Below are 20,905 nucleotides of genomic sequence, written 5' to 3'. Positions count from 1 at the left end.
AGATTATTAGCGCATGCAATTGCTCTCCTCTCTCTTCTCTCCCCTCTCATGGGGTCTTTCTCTCTTTTCTACCCATTTCCCTATGAAAAGGTATTGAGTCTGGAAGACAGCCAGCATTCTAGTATTTGAATGGTTTAAATGGGTTTAAGCCATTTAAATGCGTTTAAATTTCAATAACTCAGGTTCAAATTTGGAATTACAGCATTCACCCTGGAGGGCCACCATGTGATTTGCATCCAGACAGGTTCTCAAAATGTGGATGGTCCCTGATCCAGCAGCAGCAGCAGCAACACCTGGAAACTTGGAAATGCTCATTCTCAGGGCCCACCCACCCAGACCTACTTGGTTGACTTCAGTTACAGTTACCTGAGTATTCTATCAAAAAAAAAAAAAAAAACCTTTCATGCTTCTCTTTCTTTCTTCAGAGTAGAAGAGTAGATCATCCTTCTCACTGGCACATTCAGACTCTTCTCCATGGAGAAGAGCATCTTTCAAAGAGTGTATGGTCCCAGGACCATCAGCATCAGCATCCCTGGGAACTTGTTAGAGATACAAATTCTCAGGCCCCACCCCAGACCTGCTGTATCAGACACTCAGACAGTGGGGTTCAGCAATCTGGGTTTTAACAAGCCCCCTTGCGATTCCAATGCATGGTTGGGTCTGAGGAACAATGAGATAAGAGCATTTCCTGCTATTGAGCCTATTCTATGACTTAGATTTATTCTGAGATACCAAACAGCTACCACAGCCCTATTAAAAAAGCTCTTTGAGTAGTTTACAAGCCCATGGGATTGGATTCTTTTGTCAGTCTGCCTTATCCTCAAAAAGGTATTAAAAAGAGTAAACACCATTCACAATATTACTCTGTAGATATATATCTGTGTTTCTCAAGAGGATTCATTGGAGGAAGGGTGTCTGAATTAGCTGTGTGGGATCTGTGTGGATGGGATGGCAAGTGGGGAGAGTCGTGGATTTGAAAATGCCTCCTTTCCTCCTTGATGTAGGGGTGTGTGTGTGTGTGTGTGTATGTGTTTAAGTTAGGTTGGTAGAACAGTCTGGCAAGATTCGAATCTACTGGGGTATGAAAGCCCATTTTTATAATCCACTCATCGTGGCCCTATCACTGAACTCTTGATCTTTTTTTTAAACCATATGAATGTGAGTTTCCTTATTTAAAAACAAGTAAGTACAATTTGGTGACTATTCACCACATCATGCTATGCTCTATGTATGATCCTTAACATGCATTATGTCTATCGGTCATCACAGCAACTTGGGGAGGTTGGAACTCTCAAACCCATTTTGCAGATGAGGACACAGAGGAGGCTTATACAGATGAAGCAGTTTGCCCAAGGTAAGTAGACAGCAAGCATCAAGAGTCAGGATCTGAAAGGCCACTGTTTCAACGATGCTATGCCACCTCATGTGAACTTTGCATTTTCTGATTTGATTAGGGAAGACAATGACCATGCACTAAATGTTGAAAAATGACACATTCAATGGATGGAAAAGATATTTTAGTCTGAATGTAATTGTTTTGGGATTGGGCCGTCCTTTTCAAACTTGACTGTGTATACAAATCACCTGGGAATCTTATTAAAATGCAGATCCTGCTGGATGTGGTGGCTCACTCCCGTAATCCCAGTGCTTTGGAAGGCCAAGGCAAGAGGATCGCTTGAGGCCAGGAGCTTGAGACCAGCCTGGGCAACATAGAGAGACCCAGTCTCTACTAAATAAATAAATAAATAAATAAATATAAATAAATAAATAAATAAAATGCAGATCCTGATTCAGCAGGTTTGCAGTAGAGCCTGAGATTCACATTTTTTTCATTAAAAAATAGTGCTCTTTATTATAAATTACTGAAATGTTTCTTTTCTGAATAGAAATATAAATATGTGCAAAGTTTGACTTGGATTAGGATTTTATTGAGTTCTTCAAGCATCTCCTAATAGCCTCGAGGGCGTGAGTAGGGGGGAGGAGAGAGGACTGGAGGTGGAATCTTTATAAAAGAGTGATTGAGACAGATTGTAAACATTATTAAAAAATAAGAAACGAACAAAAAAATAGAGAAAAAAACCACCCCAACACACGACTGCCCTGTCCAGCCCAATACCTGACACAGAAAACTTTGTGTTTGTTTAGTTGCACCCCCCCCACTCCCCACCCCACACACACACACACACACACACACACACATACAAATCTGTTCCAGGTAATTCCATCGCTGCTACATTCCTGTAAGTTGTCACTGATCAGTGCTATGACAGAGCGGGAGCACCTGGGGTGGCAGCAGTCAGCATCTCCGATGACCTCCAGCTTCCCTCACCCAGGCAGGAGGGAGGGCTGTGCAGGGGCTGGGGGCAGTGGGACCTGGTGGCTCTGCTCTGACCACGAGGCGCCTGACTGGCCAATACTTACTGGGCTAACACTCCCAGTGCTCAGCTGGAAGGCATGGGTTTCCGCCCCCCCCCCACTTCCCTGGCTGTGGGCTGGCTGGGTGCCCTCCGGTGAGTCCCTCAGCCTCTCCACGCACTCCACGCATCCAGGCTGAGTGTGTGGCTTTCCTATGCTGGGTCCGTCTCCATGGGACAGGGAGCATTTAAGGCGAATGAGAATCACATTTCCAACCAGCTCCCAGGTGATAACGCTGCTGCTGAGCTGCAGACATTTCAAGTAGCAGGAGATGAGATACAGTGTTTCTAAATGTCTTGTTCATGTATAATATCATTTGATCCTTACCTAAGCCCTGTGAAGTAGCCATTATTATTTCTACCTCTTAGATGAAGAAGTTGTGAACTCTTAATCTTTAATTTAAAAGGTGAACAGTATTGTAGCTCCTCGGTGCATTTATACTATCAACGAATCTAGGGGTATTCTTTCAAGTATAGTGGGTATAAAAGTATGGTTGGCCCCCAGGCTCTCCCCCTCCAATTCCTCCTTCGCATTCCTGCCTCATAAACTATGCTAAACCACAGCTCCAATCATAGCGTTTCTCCCCCAATGGTGGCTCCCCAATATTTCCCAAATTAACTTCATATTTCTCATTTGGCATTCAAGACTGAAACTGTAGATTTTACATCGAATTGTATGAAATTGCCTTTTTAATGGAGCAAAAGTATCAAATATTAGCAACCTCATATGGTTCGACCTAATATTATCTGCCTCATATTTACTTTGTTAAACTTCTCTATAGCCTTTTTCTTTTCCATATTGTAATTATTTTTTCTCTTTTTTTTTTTTTTTTTTTTTGGAGACAAGGTCTTACTCTGTCACCCAGGCTGGAGTGCAGTGGCGTGATCTGGGCTCACTGCAATCTCTGCCCCCAGGTTCAAGCGATTCTCCCACCTCAGCCTCCCCAAGTAGCTGGGACTACAGGCACGCACCATCTCACTCAGCTAATTTTTTAATTTTTTGCTAGAGACGGGGTTTTACCATGTTGGCCAGACTGCTCTTGAACTCCTGACCTCAAGTGATCTGCCTGACTTGGCCTCCCAAAGTGCTGGGATTACAGGCATGAGCCACCGCACTTGGTCCATATTGTAATTTTTAAGTTTCTTGTAATTTTAATACTTAACCTGCTAACGACCAGCCCCAACTTCTGGTGAAAAAATCTCAGAAAAATAAAAAGAAAATGTTCCCTCTTCCCTGCAGCTTCAGAGAAGCAGACACTATTATGTGACACAGAGCCAGTCCCATGTCATAAAATTCTAATGGGGAACATTCATGCAAGTATCTATCCCACTCTCCTTGCCAGCGTGGAGGCTTGGATGAAAGACCATAATCCTAGTCTGTTTTGTTACTATAAAACTGTCCTTGGAAGTGTTATTTCTAAAGAAATGTATCTCTTAAGTTACCTGGATATGAGTGTGTTGCTATGTCCTGTGAAATGGCACCTATAACACCTAAAAGTCTGCAACTCTGGTTGGTCATCTTATTAAATAATGTGTTGCCCTGGTAAAAATAATACGGAAATTGTCAATTCTGTTTTCCACAAGGTAACAAATATTTCGGTTAGAAGCCTTTGTTAAGTGGAAGAAGAGCTTTAGAATTTCTTTTTCTCCCTTTAGGCATTTTCAATCCTGTGATTCTGTTGGCTTCCTTATTCTTTTTCTTTTTTTTCTTTTTTCTTTTTTTTTGCAACAGGGTCTCAGGGTCTCACTCTGTCACCCAGGCTTGAGTGCAGTGGTGCAATCATGGCTCACTGCAGCCTCCTTGGGCAAGCCATTCTCCCACCTCAGCCTCCCGAGTAGCTGGGACTACAGGCACGCACCACCACGCCTAGCTAATTTTTTTTTTTTTTTTTTTTTTGAGAGAGACGGAGTTTCATCATGTTGCCCAGGCTGGTCTCAAACTCCTGAGCTCAAGCAATCCGCCTACCTCAGCCTCCCGAAGTGATGGGATTACAGGTGTGAGCCACCATGCCCCACCTGGCTTCCTAATTCAAACAGTAGAATCTGTCTCATTTAAATTACCAAGAAGATCCATGCTACGGAGCCAGCCTGTCTCAGCCCTTTCCTTCACTTCCGCTCTGCACGTACACCATGCTATAGATAGCGCCTCTTCTGCGCTGATCATCCTCCACTGTTCCTTTGCTCGTGTGATTCCTCTACTTAGAACACCTTCTTCCCGCCCCCATCTAAACCTAACAAAATCCAAGCCAAGGTCACCTGAGGGTCACCTCCTTTGTGAGGCCTTCCCCAACTCCATCCAGTAAGATTTATTTTTAATGATATTTGTCATCGTCTCCTTGATGTAAAATCATTTATTTCCCTTCTCTCTCTGAGTAGACTTTAATCCCACTGAAGACAGAGAATGTGCCCTACTCTTCCCCACCAGTACCTAGCAAAAGGCCTTGCATGTAAGCATGCTCTCAATACTTAAAAAATGACATTGAAGGCCAGGCACGGTGGGTCACACCTGTAATCCCAGCACTTTGGGAGGCCAAGGCGGGCAGATCATCACATGAGGTCAGGAGTTCCAGACCAGCCTGGCCAACATGGCGAAACCCCGTCTCTACTAAAAATACAAAAAATCAGCCAGGCATGGTGGCAGGCGCCTGTAATCCCAGCTACTCGGAAGGCTGAGGCAGGAGAATCGCTGGAACCCAGGAGGCGGAGGTTGCAGTGAGCCGAGATTGCACCACTGCACTCCAGCCTGGGTGAGAGAGAGAGACTCTGTCTCACACACACACACACACACACACACAAAGACATTGAAGCAGTTTCCCTACAATCAATATTAAGGGTCATCTTGATGTAATTGACCTCTAAAACCAAACCCCTCTTCTTCCCCACCATACCTTGAAGATTCTAGGGCCTGACTCATTATCATCCTCTTCAACACTATGCCAGCAGTATGAATTCTTGATGATTTTGGTATCCACATAGATAATCCTTCCAGTAGCCTGGGCCTTCAACTCCTTGACCTCCTCTCCTGCAAAGATCCTGTTAAGACATCAACCACAGGCAACCACACTACCATGGTTTTACAGTAGAACTCATCATTATCAATAACCATAAGAGCTTCCATAATCTCACCTTCAAACCTCCCACTCTCCAAACACTGCCAAACAATCATTTCAAAATAACTGGCTTCTCAGGGAGTATGAAAAAGATGCATAGCTCCAAATATCACTTGTTAAAAATCACCCCGTTCCCCTTCCCCTTCTTACTTCCAGTGGAAGTTTAACATTTCTGTAGAGGAGCCGCTTAGAGCCCAAGAGTAATCCTGCTTAGAAGAAGGCAGGGAGGGCATTAGGGGATTTGTTTTGAAGCTCTATTTGCATAACACTTTACACAGTTCTTAGAAGCATCACTTTTCCATATCAAAGAATGCGCTCCATAGCGAAGACAGGCGTGGAGAGCTAAAGTTTCTCAAGCTGCCTCCCGCTTCACACTGACTTTCTCAAGTCTTACAATAAACTCGTTAGAGTTTATCAGACTCACCCAAAACAGTCCTTCCAAAACCTGTCTCACCAGCCATAGGCCTCATCGCTTTTCCTTCTGCTCTTTCCCATTGGAAATTGGGAGGGCAAAGCCAGAGATCTTAAATAGGCAAGGATGGGAGAAGGCTGGGAAGCAGTGTGTGTGTGTGTGCTCGTGCGTGTGTTCGCGCGTGCGTGTGTGCGTGCTTGTGTGTGCTAGTGTGCACGCGCGCGTGTGTGCTTGTGTATGTGCGTGCGTGTGTGTGCGCGCGCGCGCACGCGTGTGTGTGTGGCGCTCACGCATGATAGGACTTCTCCTGTTGTCCCAGAGTTGCCAAAGGTGGAAACAAAAAGCATCAGGTGCTCCCACATCCTAACGAGGGGCTGCAACCAGCCAGCAGACACGTTCTCAGAGAGTACTAAGAGATGGCAGAACTGGCCCTATTTGGACTCTGACCGTTCCCTTCAACCACTCTTTTCCAGCCTCTGTAGCTACGGCAGGATGGGAAGGGGAGGGAGAGAAGTTGAGTGTTCCTGGGGTGGGGGGGGAGCTTTTCTTTTCTTGGGACAGAGTAGGAAGGGGTGGGGAAAGGAGTGCTGGGACTCCCCTGCTCTCCCAAGCCAAGAGTTGTATGTAGAAGGTAGACCTCTAAGAGGGTCGCTCCTGGAGAGTCGGAGGTCTGCATGAAGGCAAAGTTGGCATCCAGTTTTACTGCCTGGGCTCTTGTGGAGCTGCACAGACCCGCAGGCCCACACTGGACCACCCTGGAGCCTTGGGAACTGTGGGCGAGCTTGACGCATATTCTTTCAGGGATGTGTTGTATGTGAACCTGGAGTCTGGTGCCCCCTTGTGGTCTAGAGACATCTGAACGTGAGCGGTTCAAAAGGTACTGAGGGGCGGTGTGCCTGGAAAGCAAATGGGAGCATCACTTCCACCTTGATACCGTGAGCCCACAGCTTCTGAATTTGGAAAGGCTCCACAGGAAGGAGCACAGGGCTTACTTAGAGAGCCGCTCTTCAAGAGGCCCCAGAGGAGTCAGAATCCAAGTGAAGTTCAACACCGTCGCCGCAGAAAAAAGAACCAGCCCCGTGCTCACAGACCCTTCACCTCACTCAGCAAATCAGAGCATCACACCTGGAAAAGGACCATTTTCGCAGGAAGATTTCTCTCTCCCTTCTCTCGTCCTCCCCCACCCACCAGACCAGAGAATACGATATTGAAATTGTAATTGGGACTGTCAGCTTTACCAAACAAGAGAGCCCAGCAAGTCATGAGGTCCACCCAAGGTGTCATTAAAGGATGGGAAAAGGGACTTGGTGCTGCATGGTTGAAAGCAGTGGTTGGGAAAAATAAAATGGTTTCACCTGTATAGTCCACCACTGAGTTGAGACTCATCAATGCATCAGTTACATGTACCCAGGCACAAGGCATAGACTTCAGAAGCAGACAGAAAGGGAGCTGAAAAATTGTGCCACTTAATAGCTTTATTGCCTCAGGCAAGGACTATCTGAGCCTGTTTCTTCACTTGCAAGTAAGGATAATCATACCTAATGGACATTATGACTAGGTTATTAAAAGGATTAGAGGCAGCATATATAAATGAATAGAAGCTACTATTTATTGATGGATGTGTTGACACATGGAGGGGGCTGTTTCCAGTTTCCCAAGACAAAAGACAAATAAAAAGAACTAGTAAAGTAGAAATAAAAAATAAGAAGTGAGGAATGCTGAAGTGCCAACCATAAATGTAAACGCAGCGATTTGAGCTACAAATTTGGTTTTGAGTTTCCCGGCAGCTGAGGCACAAAGAGAAACCTCAGAACTTGCACAACTACAGTTATCAGAAAGGAGGAAGGATGTCTTCTCAGGAGAGACAAAGCTTTTCCTGGCTCCAAATTTCAAAAGCAACATCTCAGAAGTTTTTCTGCATTGGCTTGTAAATTACCTGAAACCTTGACTAATCTTTACCAAGGGGTTTCTAAAGCTTTAGAACTAGTGATGTAGTAATTGGGACTGGGACAAATTATTGAAGGTGAATGACCTAGATCTCTACACTCTGGATCACAATGGTATTCTGCAGCAATTACTCTCCTATAATTCTTTAAATTCTCTCAGTTGAACTTTCCCTGCTACATTCATTGTGAGATCACCCAAAGGACAATTAGACTCACCCCTTCTACCTCAAAGAAATGTTTTTATTTCCAACTCGTGCAGATGCTTCAGACTGAGGACAGATTTAAATAAAAGTATAGATATATTTTTAGATGAAATAGCTACATTCAAAAGGCTTTTCTCTTTCCCAGATGTAATTCTGGCCTACAAAAGCCACACTGCTCTCCCTTCAAAGGCCACAGTCACCTTTCAGGGGTATTAGCACATGAAGTAAACAGCCTTTGCAAAACAGGGCTACAGGTGAGCTTTCCCACCCCAACTGCAGAGGCACCTCCACTAATCTGCAAATGCTAACGTGGGTTTCCAGGGAAGTTGCCAAAATAAGCTCCTGTCCTCCCTCACCTTTACTTTAATCCCCAAATAGGTTTTGCTTTTACCATATGGTAATTATTTCCAAATCATAAGTGCAAACACTCACTCTGATTGGAAAATTAGCAGATTTCAAACTCAGGTAATTTGTCCCTAATGAGGAACTTGTTGAACTGAATTTAACAATTAACTCGCACACCCTTTGCTGCCTGCTATGGGAGTAAAGCAGGGAAGACAGAAGGGCAAGTCGAGGGCTGGGGCCTGGACTTCGAGTACAAGATAAAGGTTGGGATGGGGGGAAGGTGTGTTAATGGGGCTGTAGGAATATCAGGAACTTGACTATTCAAATGGATATAATATCTATGAATTCATATATAAATGAATTTCAAACATATGCTGAAGTAGAATAGTATAATGAGTCTCCATATACCCATCAACCAGCAGCTCCCACAATTATCAACTCATGGCTGATCAGGTTTCACTTCTACAGGAGGAGCTAGAGACCCAGAAGATGCACAGGAAGGAGGTGCAAAAGGAAGAATAAAAGAGTGGTGCCGGCCAGGCACGGTGGCTCACGCCTGTAATCCCAGCACTTTGGGAGGCCTAGGCGGGTGGATCACCTGAGGTCAGGAGTTCGAGACCAGCCTGGCCAACATGGTGAAACCCCATCTCTACTAAAAATACAAAAATTAACTGGGCGTGGTGGCGGGCACCTGTAATCCCAGCTACTCGGGAGACTGAGGCAGGAGAATCACTTGAACCCGGGAGGCAGAGGTTGCAGTGAGCCGAGATCACGCCACTGCTCTCCTGGGCAACAGAGGAAGACTCCATCTCAAAAAAAAAAGAAAAAAACGTGCAGTGCCTCTCCTCTCTCCCACTCCCTTAGGTTCCAAGCACTTTAGGGTAGATACGGGTTGTTGAGTTGACTGCTGGGAAAATGAGTGTCCTCCTGGTAGGTCTTTTGCATATGGCTGTACAGAGCCTGGCAAAAGACTGACCTTTTCCACCCTCCTCGCTCCATGGCTGGGGCCACTTGATCCTGCAGGTCCTGGCCCAGGTGACCATAGGCCATGAGGATTTCAAGAAGCTCCAGCCCACTACATGCAATCAGCATCATAAATCTCACTCCACCTGTGTGCCCCAAACCCAGGTCATGCCTGATGCTCTGTCCCCATAATCTGCTTTGCTCCTGTCCCTCTAGAACTGCGCTGACCCACACAATAGCCACTAGCCATACATGGCTATTAAGCACTTGAAATGTGACAAGCAAGACTGAGGAACTAATTTTAAATTTCATGTACTTTTAATTAATTTAAATTTTAAAACTGGTACTTGATTCAATTATGGGAAAACTTCCAAGTATGTTTGGAAAGTGAATCTACATTTTCAACTATAAGGTTTACAAAATCTAAATACAGATCAAATATTTGATGAAAATTTGGTATATGAATTGAGAGTCTCTGCAGTCGGAAGCCTCATGTAAAATGTCTCATTGAGAATTTTAAAATATTGATAACATAGGAATGATATTTGGGATATATTTGGTTAAATAGAAATTATTATTAAAATGAATGTCTCGTTTCTTTTTACTTTAAAAAAATGTGACTACTAGAAAATTTAAAATTATATATGGGTCTCATATTATACTTCTATTGGATAGCCCTGTTCTAGGGCTAGAGTCCTCTCTTCACTTGCAATTATTCTCAAGGAATATAATCCTGTTCCCAAATTCCCACCCTGTGACAAAGGCTCAATTCCACCTGACATGTCCTGTTGTGCTGGGCCTACCTGGATTTTCCTGGATGCTCATCTGCAGGCCTACCTTCTCTGCAAACTGTCAGAACATTCTAGGGACAACTGCTTTCACACAACCACTTCACCATCAACGTTCTGCTGTTAAGCCCTGAACATGCAACCTGCAGAGAACTAATTTTGAATTTGTCCTGGGATAGCATCCAGGTTCTCATGATACTAAAATAAATAAAAAGTTTACTCACAAAATGTAGCCAGCTAATGTCTTCAAAAGGTACCCTGTATCAAAGTACCAAGTAGGTGGGGATAATTAGAAGGAAATCAACAAAGTTTGCCAAATAGTCATCTGAAACAAAGCTGAATTTATTTGCCTGCCTGGGAGGAAAGAGCCACATCACTCAAGCACAAGTTTGGCTGGTAGCTCCATGTAGTACTTGAAAGGACCAGATAGACAACAAAGGAAGGAAGTAGACCAAATCTGATGATATTCTGAGTTCAGGTCTCTAGTTGGCACCCAAAGCTAAGGAGAAACTCTTCTTTGCAACCAGTCGTTGCACTGGTTCGCTTCTTAAAAGTGCAGGCACCATTTCCAATTATGCCCAGGATGATCTGATGGACTTGGTGTCACTCAGGAAATTTGATGTGTTTTCTTGAAGTTGGCCAAGTCTTTCTTTAACAGCATCAGTAGCACATTAGTAATAGGTTTTGTCAAGTAAGATTAACCAGTTACCTGCCTCTTCACTGATGTCTTTTGGAACCGCCAGACCAAACTTCTTTTCATTTCGTTAAGGCAAAAGGCAGAGAAACATACATGTATACTTAGAAAAACAAATATTATATAAACATGGTACCCTTCAAAGCTGTAACAGAGCAAAATATAAGAGGCACTAAAACAAATACTTCTACACAAATGTTGACAGCAGCCCTATGCACGACAGCCAAAAGGCAGACAAAAACCAACTGTCTATCATCGGATGAATGTACAAAATCTGCTACATACAAACAACGGAATATTATTGAACCACAGATAGGAATGAAGTAGCAATACATTTTACAACATAGATGAACTTCAAAAACATTATGCCGAGTGAGAGGCCAGACACAAAAGATCACATACTGTATGACTACATTTACAGGAAATATTTAGGTAAATCCATAGAAACAGAAAGCAAATTGGTGGTTGCCAGAGGCTGGGGGTGTGAAGATAACACGCTAGTGCTTAATGGGTACAGAGATTGCTTGGTGGGTGATGAAAATGTTTTGGAAACAGAAGGGGTAGTTGTACAACATCATGAATGTACTAAATGCCACTTTACAATTGTACTTTACAATGGTTGGTTGATCTGTGATTACCCCTTAGTTGTTAAAAAAGAAAAAAGAAAGGGAAGACAAAGGGGCACAAAACTTCATGGTTCTTTGAGTCTCACTGGAACAAGGGAAAAAATGAGGGAGCAGAAACAGCTGAACAACTGATGATGATGCATCAACAAAGAGAAAAAGACAAAGAAAAAGACGGGGGTTCTACTTAAGAAACAAGGCTACAGATATTTGAAAAGCAAACCAATAAAATGGATTTTCAAATGTTTCACTATTAACTTCTCGCAAACAACCTACAAAAAATGTAAATGATTTTATAAAGAGAGCACACAAAACATCCAAAAAGAGCCTTTTCAAAGCCAGGGAGAAAGCCTTGCTCTATGGAGCACTAGGTGCAGACAGGGCCTTTGAAAGGGCAGGGGACTGTCACACAAGCAAATCTGCCACTAATTCCATTCCACAGCTTTAGAGGTCTCCCATGTATTCAATCGCAGTGTGACAAGGATCACTGTATTGTACTTTTTCGTTTCATTTTTCAAAATGAATGTGTAATAATTCCATTCCATATATTGTACATAAACCTATTAATCTAAATACGATTACACTCTTTCAGAATTCTTCTGAAAGAGGTTTCTCAGAATTCATAAGTCACTTTCATATATATTATGTACAGGGAAACCATTTTTAAAAAGCAATGACCTTCACATCACATGAGACAGCAGGGATAGATCATGAGGACATTATGCCAAGTGAGATAAGACACTCATCAAATGACAAATGCCATATGATTCCACTTCCATGAAGTGGCCAGGGTAGTCAACTCATAGAGAAAGAAAGTAGAACAATGGCTGCCAGGGACTGGGCAAGGGAGAATGGGGAGCTGGTGTTCAATGGGCATGAGTTTCAGTGTTGCAAAATGGTCTTGAGATCTGCGGCACAACCGTGGGGATGGACTTAATACTATTGAACCGCGTGCTTAAAATAGTTAATGTGGTCCATTTTAGATTATATGTTTTTACCACCATTAAAATAAATTTAATCCCACTCTTCTTGTTAAAATATTAACTTAAAATTAAAATCTTGTTAAAATATTAACTTAATATTGTTGGTATTGCCATTTTACGGCTTTAGAGAAATTATATGTTTCACGAGTTTAGATTCAAACTGGTTGGGATTTGGACACTTTAAAACACTATATTAAAAATAATTATATCAACAGCAGCAATGACAACAAAAAGAGTAACTTAAGCAAAACAACGCTCCTTTAGGAAATCACTTCCGTTTCTAAATAAAAATCAGTGGATTGTGCTTCTGTGTAAACTGTGTACTTTAAAATGTAAAATACCGAAACATGAAAAAAAAAAAAAAACTCAAGTAAAAACTGGGAAATCATTTGAGTCAATGCTCCTGTGCTTTTAAAAGAGAGACAAACTACCACAAGCCTCAGGGCGCTGGAGGGGTTGGCTTGCCTTCCTTCCTCTGACCTACCAACTGGCTCACTACTTGCACACCTGGATGCGGCTGCACTACCTGAACAGCGCCTGTTGCCAAAAACACTGGCTGCTGAGTCTGGAGCTGGATATGCTGCGGCTGCTGCAAGACTCTCAACTGCTGAGTCTGGAGCTGGATATGCTGCGGCTGCTGCTGCTGCGACTGTGGCTGCTCCTGCCGTGGCTGTGGCTGCCACTGCGGTTGCAGTTGCAGCTTCAGCGGCTGTGGCTGTGGCTGCTGCTGCCTCAAGACAGAGGGGAGCTGGACACCCTGCTGAGGAACCTGGGCAGAGCCAAGCAGACTCAACACAGCAGCCTGGGGCTGGGGCTGCAGACCACTTCTGGCTCTAGTGGGGTTCACCTTAAGAAGTTGCTGAGCAGGGAAGGCCTGCCCTTGTGTGCTCAAACCTAGTGCGGAACCCTGTGGCCCTGGCTGAGGAGGGTGAGCAGCTGTGGGCTGCTGGAGCTGCTGCAGGGAAACCAGCTGATGGGACTGCTGCTGCGGGCCGGTCAGAACCGCCGAGCCCTGCGGAACCTGGAGGAGTGTCAGAGGCCTGAGACCTTCCGGAGTATTTAGGAAAAACTGAAGGGGTGCTGGAGAAGATGCCTGCACTGCACCGGGCCTTGCATCTGGTAGTGGACCTCCTGAGGACTGAAGGCCACTGCCACTGATTCCTGCAGGAGCGGGGGCACCCGAGCCAGGGGCCTGCACAGGCTTGAAACTGCTCCCCAAAGCCTGGGCTCCCTGGACTGGGCCCTCCACATTGATGGCCTTTAGGCCAGTGGAGCCTGTCCTCAACTGAATGGCTGGCGCTATTTTTATGAATTTGGTGGGGGGCTGGGCAGCTGGACAGGGCCTGCTAACTTGAATGAGAGGCACAGAGGGCTTCTGAGAATGACTTGGTGCCGCAGAAGCAGCAGCAGCAGGAGCAGCAGCAGGAGCAGCAGCTACAGCAGGAGCAGCGGCAGCAGCAGCAGCAGCAGCAGCAACAATAGCAGCAGCAGCAGAAAATGGACGCTTAAGAGGGCTGCCTGCCTGTTGTGGGGGAAAACTGTTACCTGAGGAAATCTTTCTTGAGCTTGAGGGAAGTTGGGTGCGGGGAGGTGGATGTTTCTCTCCCTTCCCCGATACTGAAGACTGGACCCACACAGGATCAGGCTGTTCTGGTGTTTTCCATGAAGAGAGCTGACTAACACTGGCTGGGCCACTGGAGCTGTGTGACATCTTGCCTGGACCTTTGACTTTGCTCTGCACCGATTCCTGGGCCTGACTCACTGCCCTCCCAGCATCAGTCTCTGACCCAGGCCTGAGACAAGCTGAATGGTCATCTGGGAAGGGCTGCCAGGGAGACTTCTGGCTCTTCTGCCTGGCTTTTTTACGTGGCCGTATTTTACCACAGAGAAGCGGATCATTAAACGACTGCATGATGCTTGGCTTGGTGTCCCAGGCCTGACAGCCAGCTTCCCACGCAAATCCGAAAGGGTCTTCTACCTCCTGGGCTGGCCAGACTGGGAGCTGTGGGTCAGCAGCTGTGACGGACTGATACCCTTTAGCAAGTTTCTCCACATCCACTTCTGAAGGCACGGCCAAATCACAGGGTGTGCGTTTCCACGTGTCTACACAACTTCCTGCTTTAGCAATGTTCAGCTCACAAGGCTGACCTGCTTTTCTTTCTTCTTTTTGGCCAGAAGTCGACACTCTCAGCTCAGGAGGAGGTGGACAGTCAGACTGCTCCTGCTGTGGCTTTACAGAGGACCACGAATACCTCTGGAGGCACCGTTTCATCGGGTCGGTATTCATCTTTTGCTTGTTGTACAGCAGCCTGTTTGCAGTGCAGGCAACTGCTACAGAAGGATCGAGACACAGTGGTTCAGCTGTCGCTAAGATCAGCTGGCTCTCAAGCTGAAGCTTGTCTTCCTGGCTCCATTTCTGGCCATCTCTTGTCATCATCTTCACATCATGGGCTAAAGTCTGCATCGTTGGACGTAGGAGAATATGCCTGCTTTGGTAACCAGGAGGTTGCATATTACTGGACTGCCTGTAGTCACGAACTTCTACTATGACACACCCACTATGAAAAATGTTAACCGAAGCTTTATCCAGGACATCACCCAAAGCAGGGGGTAATTCTTCTGCATCCAAGTAGTCCAGCAATGCCCTTTCTTCATAAGGCAGCCGAATGGTCTCTGCAAAGGACCCATCTTCTCTCTGGAGCATCACAGAATACCCCTGATTGCCTGGGTATAGATTGACCAGTAAACATGGCAAGGACTCTCTCCTAACAAGCTTTTCTAACAAGTTTACATTGCTTCTCAATTCCTGAGGATCCTCAGGCTCTTTTCCACATTCTTCAACATAAATGTCATAAAGTTTTTCCTGCAGAGTTTTTCCCGCCCTAGGTGAGTATCTCCTTCTAGGAGGTCTCTGTTGGGCAATTTCAATGATATTCTCTGCGCGATCCAGAGCCTGTTCTAAATCTCGATCCATTGTAACAGAAAACAGGGCCCCTAAGAGGAGAGAAAACGCATGTGCGTTGGTGAAGCAGGGTGGAATCACGGCTGTCATATTAATCTACAGGCCCGCAAGACGCCGCAAGTCCACACTGAGTTCAACACGGGCACCTGCCCAGAAACCCGTCCCCAGGGAAGCGCTACCCAATCTATTTGAGGGTTTCTGAAAACATCGGTACCTGAGGGGTCGTCGTCGTGGCCGAACTTCGCGTCTCTGCGGCCTGGACCGGAAGTGAGCGGGAGGGCCGGGGTCAGCTTCTAGGCGCGTCTGGGCACCTGCCTAGAAACCTGCCCCCAGGGAAGCGCTACCCAATCTGTTTGAGGGTTTCTGAAAACATCGGTACCTGAGGGGTCGTCGTCGTGGCCGGACTTCGCGTCTCTGCGGCCTGGACCGGAAGTGAGCGGGAGGGCCGGGGTCAGCTTCTAGGTGCGTCTGGGCACCTGCCCAGAAACCTGCCCCCAGGGAAGCGCTACCCAATCTGTTTGAGGGTTTCTGAAAACATCGGTACCTGAGGGGTCGTCGTCGTGGCCGGGCTTCGCGTCTCTGCGGCCTGGAACGGAAGTGAGCGGGAGGGCCGGGGTCAGCTTCTAGGCGCGTCTGGGCACCTGCCCAGAAACCTGCCCCCAGGGAAGCGCTACGCAATCTGTTTGAGGGTTTCTGAAAACATCGGTACCTGAGGGGTCGTCGTCGTGGCCCGGGCTTCACGTCTCTGCATGCTACACCGGAAGCGAACGGGAGGGCCGGGGTCAGCTCCTGGGCCCCGTCTATGCGCATGTGCACTCACTGCACCGCAGGTTCTGGGGCTCCTGCATCTCTAGCCTCCTGGGCGCAAGGCTCACCCACCGCACTTCCGGGTCTGCTGCCCGCACTTGCACTCGACTACTTGCCATTTCACCTTGAAAGCATACATGCAAAAGCATAAGCCACCAACGACGGTATAGATGTATCTTTCGCACCGTGCATAGACATCAGTTTCCACAGGAATGCCGCTGTCGGGAAATCATGGGAAGTTGTCACTGGTCTTGGTGGAAACTTCAACAATTGTTGGCACTTTTGGAATCTCTTGCCATCAGTGGCAGGGCTGCTGTTGGTATCTGTCAGCCACTGGGCTGCGGAATGAGCCCGCGGTAGCAGTGCTTCCATGCCCAGAGACGCCACAGATTTGTGGCAAGCATCAGGATTCTTCCTGTCGTCGTGGAGTGAGCTCCCGCCTGGGGGTGTTCATGTAGATGCACCAGTACCTGACGTTCATTTACATAATTACTCACCTTTATTTCTCCATGTGTTGAGTTAGGGCACTTACAGATTAAAAAATTACGTGGTGGGTCATTACATTGTCTATGGATTGCAGGTCAGGATGGTAGAGAGACATGAAACCATTCATTTCTACAAGGTGATTTGCACCTGATAAGGACGAGAACAATTGTTCCAGGTGATGGCAATAAATTTTCAATGATTAGAGTAAACTGTAGACCTTAGCTAAGATCCTAAAGATGGATTTGCAGCAATATCATTCAGTTTTAGGTAATTTATGGGACATTGTTTTCCATTAACTTTGTTGCCTTGAAATCTCCCAGTTTGTTTGTTTTTGTTTGTTTTATTGGACAAGATCAATAATGTTTTTCTGGGGAGAACTACTCCATAGCCTGTTTTTCTGACTCATGAGTGTGATCTAAATTCTGCCCCTCCCTCCGCTGATATCCCAGGGTGCATCTCACTTATTAGAGAGGTATATCTGCCCTCCCTTCCATGGGATGGACTCGATCTTCAGCTGGCGAATTGCCCCTGTCTTCACTTGGGTTTCCCCAAAAGCATTCCCGGAGGAGAGGATTTGAGTGGGAGTAGTTTCTTTGGGTGCTAATCCTTAGAAGCATTGGTGACAGAAAGGGGAGCTGAGTCAGGGATAGGAAAACAGACAATGAGAGATGTATTCCTGAGCACAAGCAGCTCCAGACAACTGGTCCATGCTGGGGACCTTGGAAGACAGTACAGAATAAGCCTCAGATTGTCCCTTCCTAGATGCAAGGAAGCTGGGGTATTTATTCATCCACTTTTCTTTCTCATAGACTGAGGACAGTCCTGGGAGCATTATTCCCTGACACTTCTGGTTGCCACATACAGGGGCCACCCATGCTGATGTGGCTCGAGGATGCCCTCAGACAAAGTCACAGGTGCTTGCAGTAAGACTCTGTCTGTGTGTGCAGAATGGTGAGTGCCAAGGGGAGATGGACAGGGCACCGGCAGCATTTGCTGCATTTAGGACTGAAGATAAGTGAGAGAAGTCAGCCATTCATTCTTATCGATGTAGATAATGTGCTATGTAATACATCTGGGCATATGGAGAAGTGAAATTATATTCCATCCAAGTGAAATGGGCAATTTAATGTAAGGTTTTTTCAGGTATTAAAGCTAACAAGACCAAAAATGGAGGATGTGACTCACTCTTGACTTCCCAGAGGGAAGGCGCCAAGGCTACCTAGGCCACAGGTGCACTGGAAGAGGCTGTGAACCTGTGTGTGTGTGTGTGTGTGTATGTGTGTGTGTATGTGTGTGCATGTGTGTGTGTGTGTGTGTGTCAACATGCATTAGTAGGCCTGACACTGTTTATCATGGTTGGCCATCCCCTTCACTTGTGCTGCCTAATTGCCTTGTTTTTACACAATATGATGTTGTTAGAAAAAATTACTTTGTGTCCACACCATCCTTTGAGCCTTCCAAGCACGTTAACGAACACTCTGGTTCATTAAAAGATCTTCAACTACAGCCCTCCCCTGTAGCAGCTCAGCAGAGATTCACATGCTAAGAAATGTCCTGGCCAGACCTACCTTTGCTGGAGGAATAAGAGAATTCAATTAATTGCGAGATAATTTACCTAATTTTCAATTGGTAAATTTCTTTCTTGTTTTGAGACAGGGTCTTGCTCTGTCGCCCAGGCTGGAGTGCAGTGGCGCAATCATGGCTCACTGCAGCCTTGACGTTCCGGCCTCTACCTTCTGGGCTCAATCAATCTGCCTGCCTCAGCCTCCTGAGTAGATGGGACTACAGGCGTGCACCACCATGCCTGGCTAATTTTTGTATTTTTTTTTAGAGATGGGATTTTGCCAGGTTGCTCAGGCTGGTTTCCAACTCCTGGGCTCAAGCGATCCTCCCACCTCAGCCTCCCAAAGTGCTGGGTTTACAGGCCACTGCACTTGGCCTAATTTCTTTTTTCTGTACCCATTCTGGGTCAAGCATAAACTTAAAAAAAATTAAATATAATACACACAGAGTAAAATTCATCCTTTTCAGTTCTGTGAGTGTTGAAAAATATGTATAGTCATGCAACCACCACCGTAATCAAGTTATAGACTGTTCCATCTTGCAAAACAAAATTCCATCATGCATCTTTGGAGTCAACTGCTTCTCCCACCCAGAATCCCTGGCAACTGGTTATCTTTCTTCTGTGAGTATAGATTTGCCTTACCAGAAGGGCTTATAAATGGAAGTCATATAAATGGAATCATAAAACATATAGCCCTTGTGACTGGCCTCCTTCACATACCTATATTTAAGATTCATCCAAGGCCAGGTACAGTGGCTCACGTCTATATTCCCAGCACTTTGGGAGGCTGAGGCATGTGGATCGCTTGAGCCCAAGGGTTCGAGGCAGTCTGGGCAACATAGTGAAACCTCGTCTCTACAAAAAGTCAAAAAATTAGCTGGATATGGTGGTACACTCTTGTGGTCCCAGCTACTCAGGAGGCTGAGATGGGAGAATTGGTTGCACTAGGGAGGTCAAAGCTGCAGTGAGCCGTGATTACACCACTACACTCCAGCCTGGGTGACAGAGCAAGACTCTGTCTCAAAAAAAAAATCCATCCATGTTGTTGCATGTATTTGTTGTTTGTTGCTTTTCACTGCTGCATAGTATTCCATCATATAGATTAACCAATGTTTGTTTACCTGTTTACCAGTTGAAGGACATTTGGATTCTTTCCAGTTAGGCAATTATGAACAAAGTTGATGGAACTATCCACAAATAAGATTTTCTGTGAACAGAAGTTTTCATTTCACTTGGGTAAATATCCAGGAGGGGAATGTTGGATCACATGGTAAGTATATGTTTAGCTTCATAACAAACTGTGGAACTCTTTTCTAAAGTGGCTGTGCCATTTTGTATTCCCAACAGCAATGTTGAGAATTCCAGTTGTTCCACATCCTTGACAGCATTTGGTATTGTCAGATTTGTTTTTTTGTTTTGTTTTGTTTTGTTTTGTTTTGAGATGGAGTCTCACTCTGTCACCCAGGTTTGAGTGTAGTGGTGCGATCACAGCTTACTGCAAGCTCTGACTCCCAGGTTCACGCCATTCTCCTGCCTCAGCCTCCCGAGTAGCTGGGACTACAGGTAACCACCACCATGCCCGACTAATTTTTTGTATTTTTAGTAGAGATGGGGTTTCACTGTGTTAGCCAGGATGGTCTCGATCTCCTGACCTCGTGATCTGCCCGCCTCAGCCCCTCAAGATTTCTTTTGTTTTAATCCGTTCTAGTAGGTACCTAGTGTGTCTCATTGTGGTTTTGATTATTTCTTTAATAATTAGTGCTGCTGAGTATATTTTCATGAGCTTATTTTCTATCCATCTATGTTTGGTGACATGTCCATTAAAACATTTTGCCTATTTCTATTGGATTTTTTTAATCATTGAGGTTTGAGAATTCTTATATGATCTGGACACAAGTCTTTTAGGAGATACGTGTTTTGCAAATACTTTCTCCCAATCTGTAGCTATATTTTCATTTTCTTGACAGTGTCTTTTGAACAGCAGCATCTCTTAATTTTAATGAAATTCAATTTATCACTTTTCTTTTCAGGAGTGTGTTTTTGGTATCAGATCTAAGAAAAATTTACCTAACCCAAGGTCACAAAGATATTCTCCTATGTTTTCTTCTAGAAGTTTTATAGTTTTAAGCTTTACATTTAGGCTTATGGTCCATTTTCAGTTCATTTTTATATAAGGTGTGAAGTGTAAGTCATGTTTTATTTTTTGCATATGGATATCCAAACATTCCAACATCCTTTGTTGAAAAGGCTATTCTTTCTCCACTGAATTGCCTTTATACCTTTGTTAAAAAAAAAAAAGATTGACCATATATATGAAGTTCTGTTCTATTCCACTGATCTATTTGTCTATTTTTGTGCCAATATCATTGTGTCTTTATTGCTGTAGCTTTACAATAATTTTTGAAATCAAGTAGTGATACTTTCCAACTTTGTTCTTCTTTTGCAAAGTAGTTTTGGCTATCCTAGTCATTTTGCTTTTCCATAAGCTGTACATTTTAGAATCATCTTGTCAATTTCTATAGCTTACAAGACCCAAATCCTTGTTCCATTAATTATTTGTGTGCCCTTGAGCAAATTATTTAACTCTTTTGTGTTCCTGTTTCTT

At 45.0% G+C, this 20,905-nt stretch overlaps 1 protein-coding gene across 3 annotated transcripts; it reads right to left on the bottom strand.

The window, feature by feature from the left end:
• Positions 1-10,507: 10,507 nt before the first annotated feature.
• On the bottom strand, positions 10,508-16,247 carry SUPT20HL1 (SUPT20H like 1). 3 transcript variants are annotated; one of them, XM_054676811.1, is made up of 3 exons: positions 16,153-16,247; positions 15,658-16,029; positions 10,508-15,475 (listed from the first exon to the last, which is right to left on the bottom strand). In XM_054676811.1, the coding sequence occupies exon 3, from the start codon at positions 15,453-15,455 to the stop codon at positions 12,921-12,923; it is 2,535 nt and encodes an 844-aa protein (XP_054532786.1). In that variant the 5' UTR covers positions 15,456-15,475; positions 15,658-16,029; positions 16,153-16,247; the 3' UTR covers positions 10,508-12,920. The 3 variants fall into 3 exon arrangements, with proteins under 3 accessions (XP_054532786.1, XP_054532787.1, XP_063660120.1); XM_054676812.1 differs by having other exon boundaries at positions 15,988-16,029; positions 16,153-16,227; XM_063804050.1 differs by lacking the exons at positions 15,658-16,029; positions 16,153-16,247 and having other exon boundaries at positions 10,508-15,556.
• Positions 16,248-20,905: the final 4,658 nt, after the last annotated feature.

Source organism: Pan troglodytes, chromosome X, assembly GCF_028858775.2.
Source record: "Pan troglodytes isolate AG18354 chromosome X, NHGRI_mPanTro3-v2.0_pri, whole genome shotgun sequence".
Taxonomy (NCBI): Eukaryota; Metazoa; Chordata; class Mammalia; order Primates; family Hominidae; genus Pan; species Pan troglodytes.
Note: the sequence above shows the minus strand (reverse complement) of the source record. Positions and strands in the feature narration are given on the sequence as shown.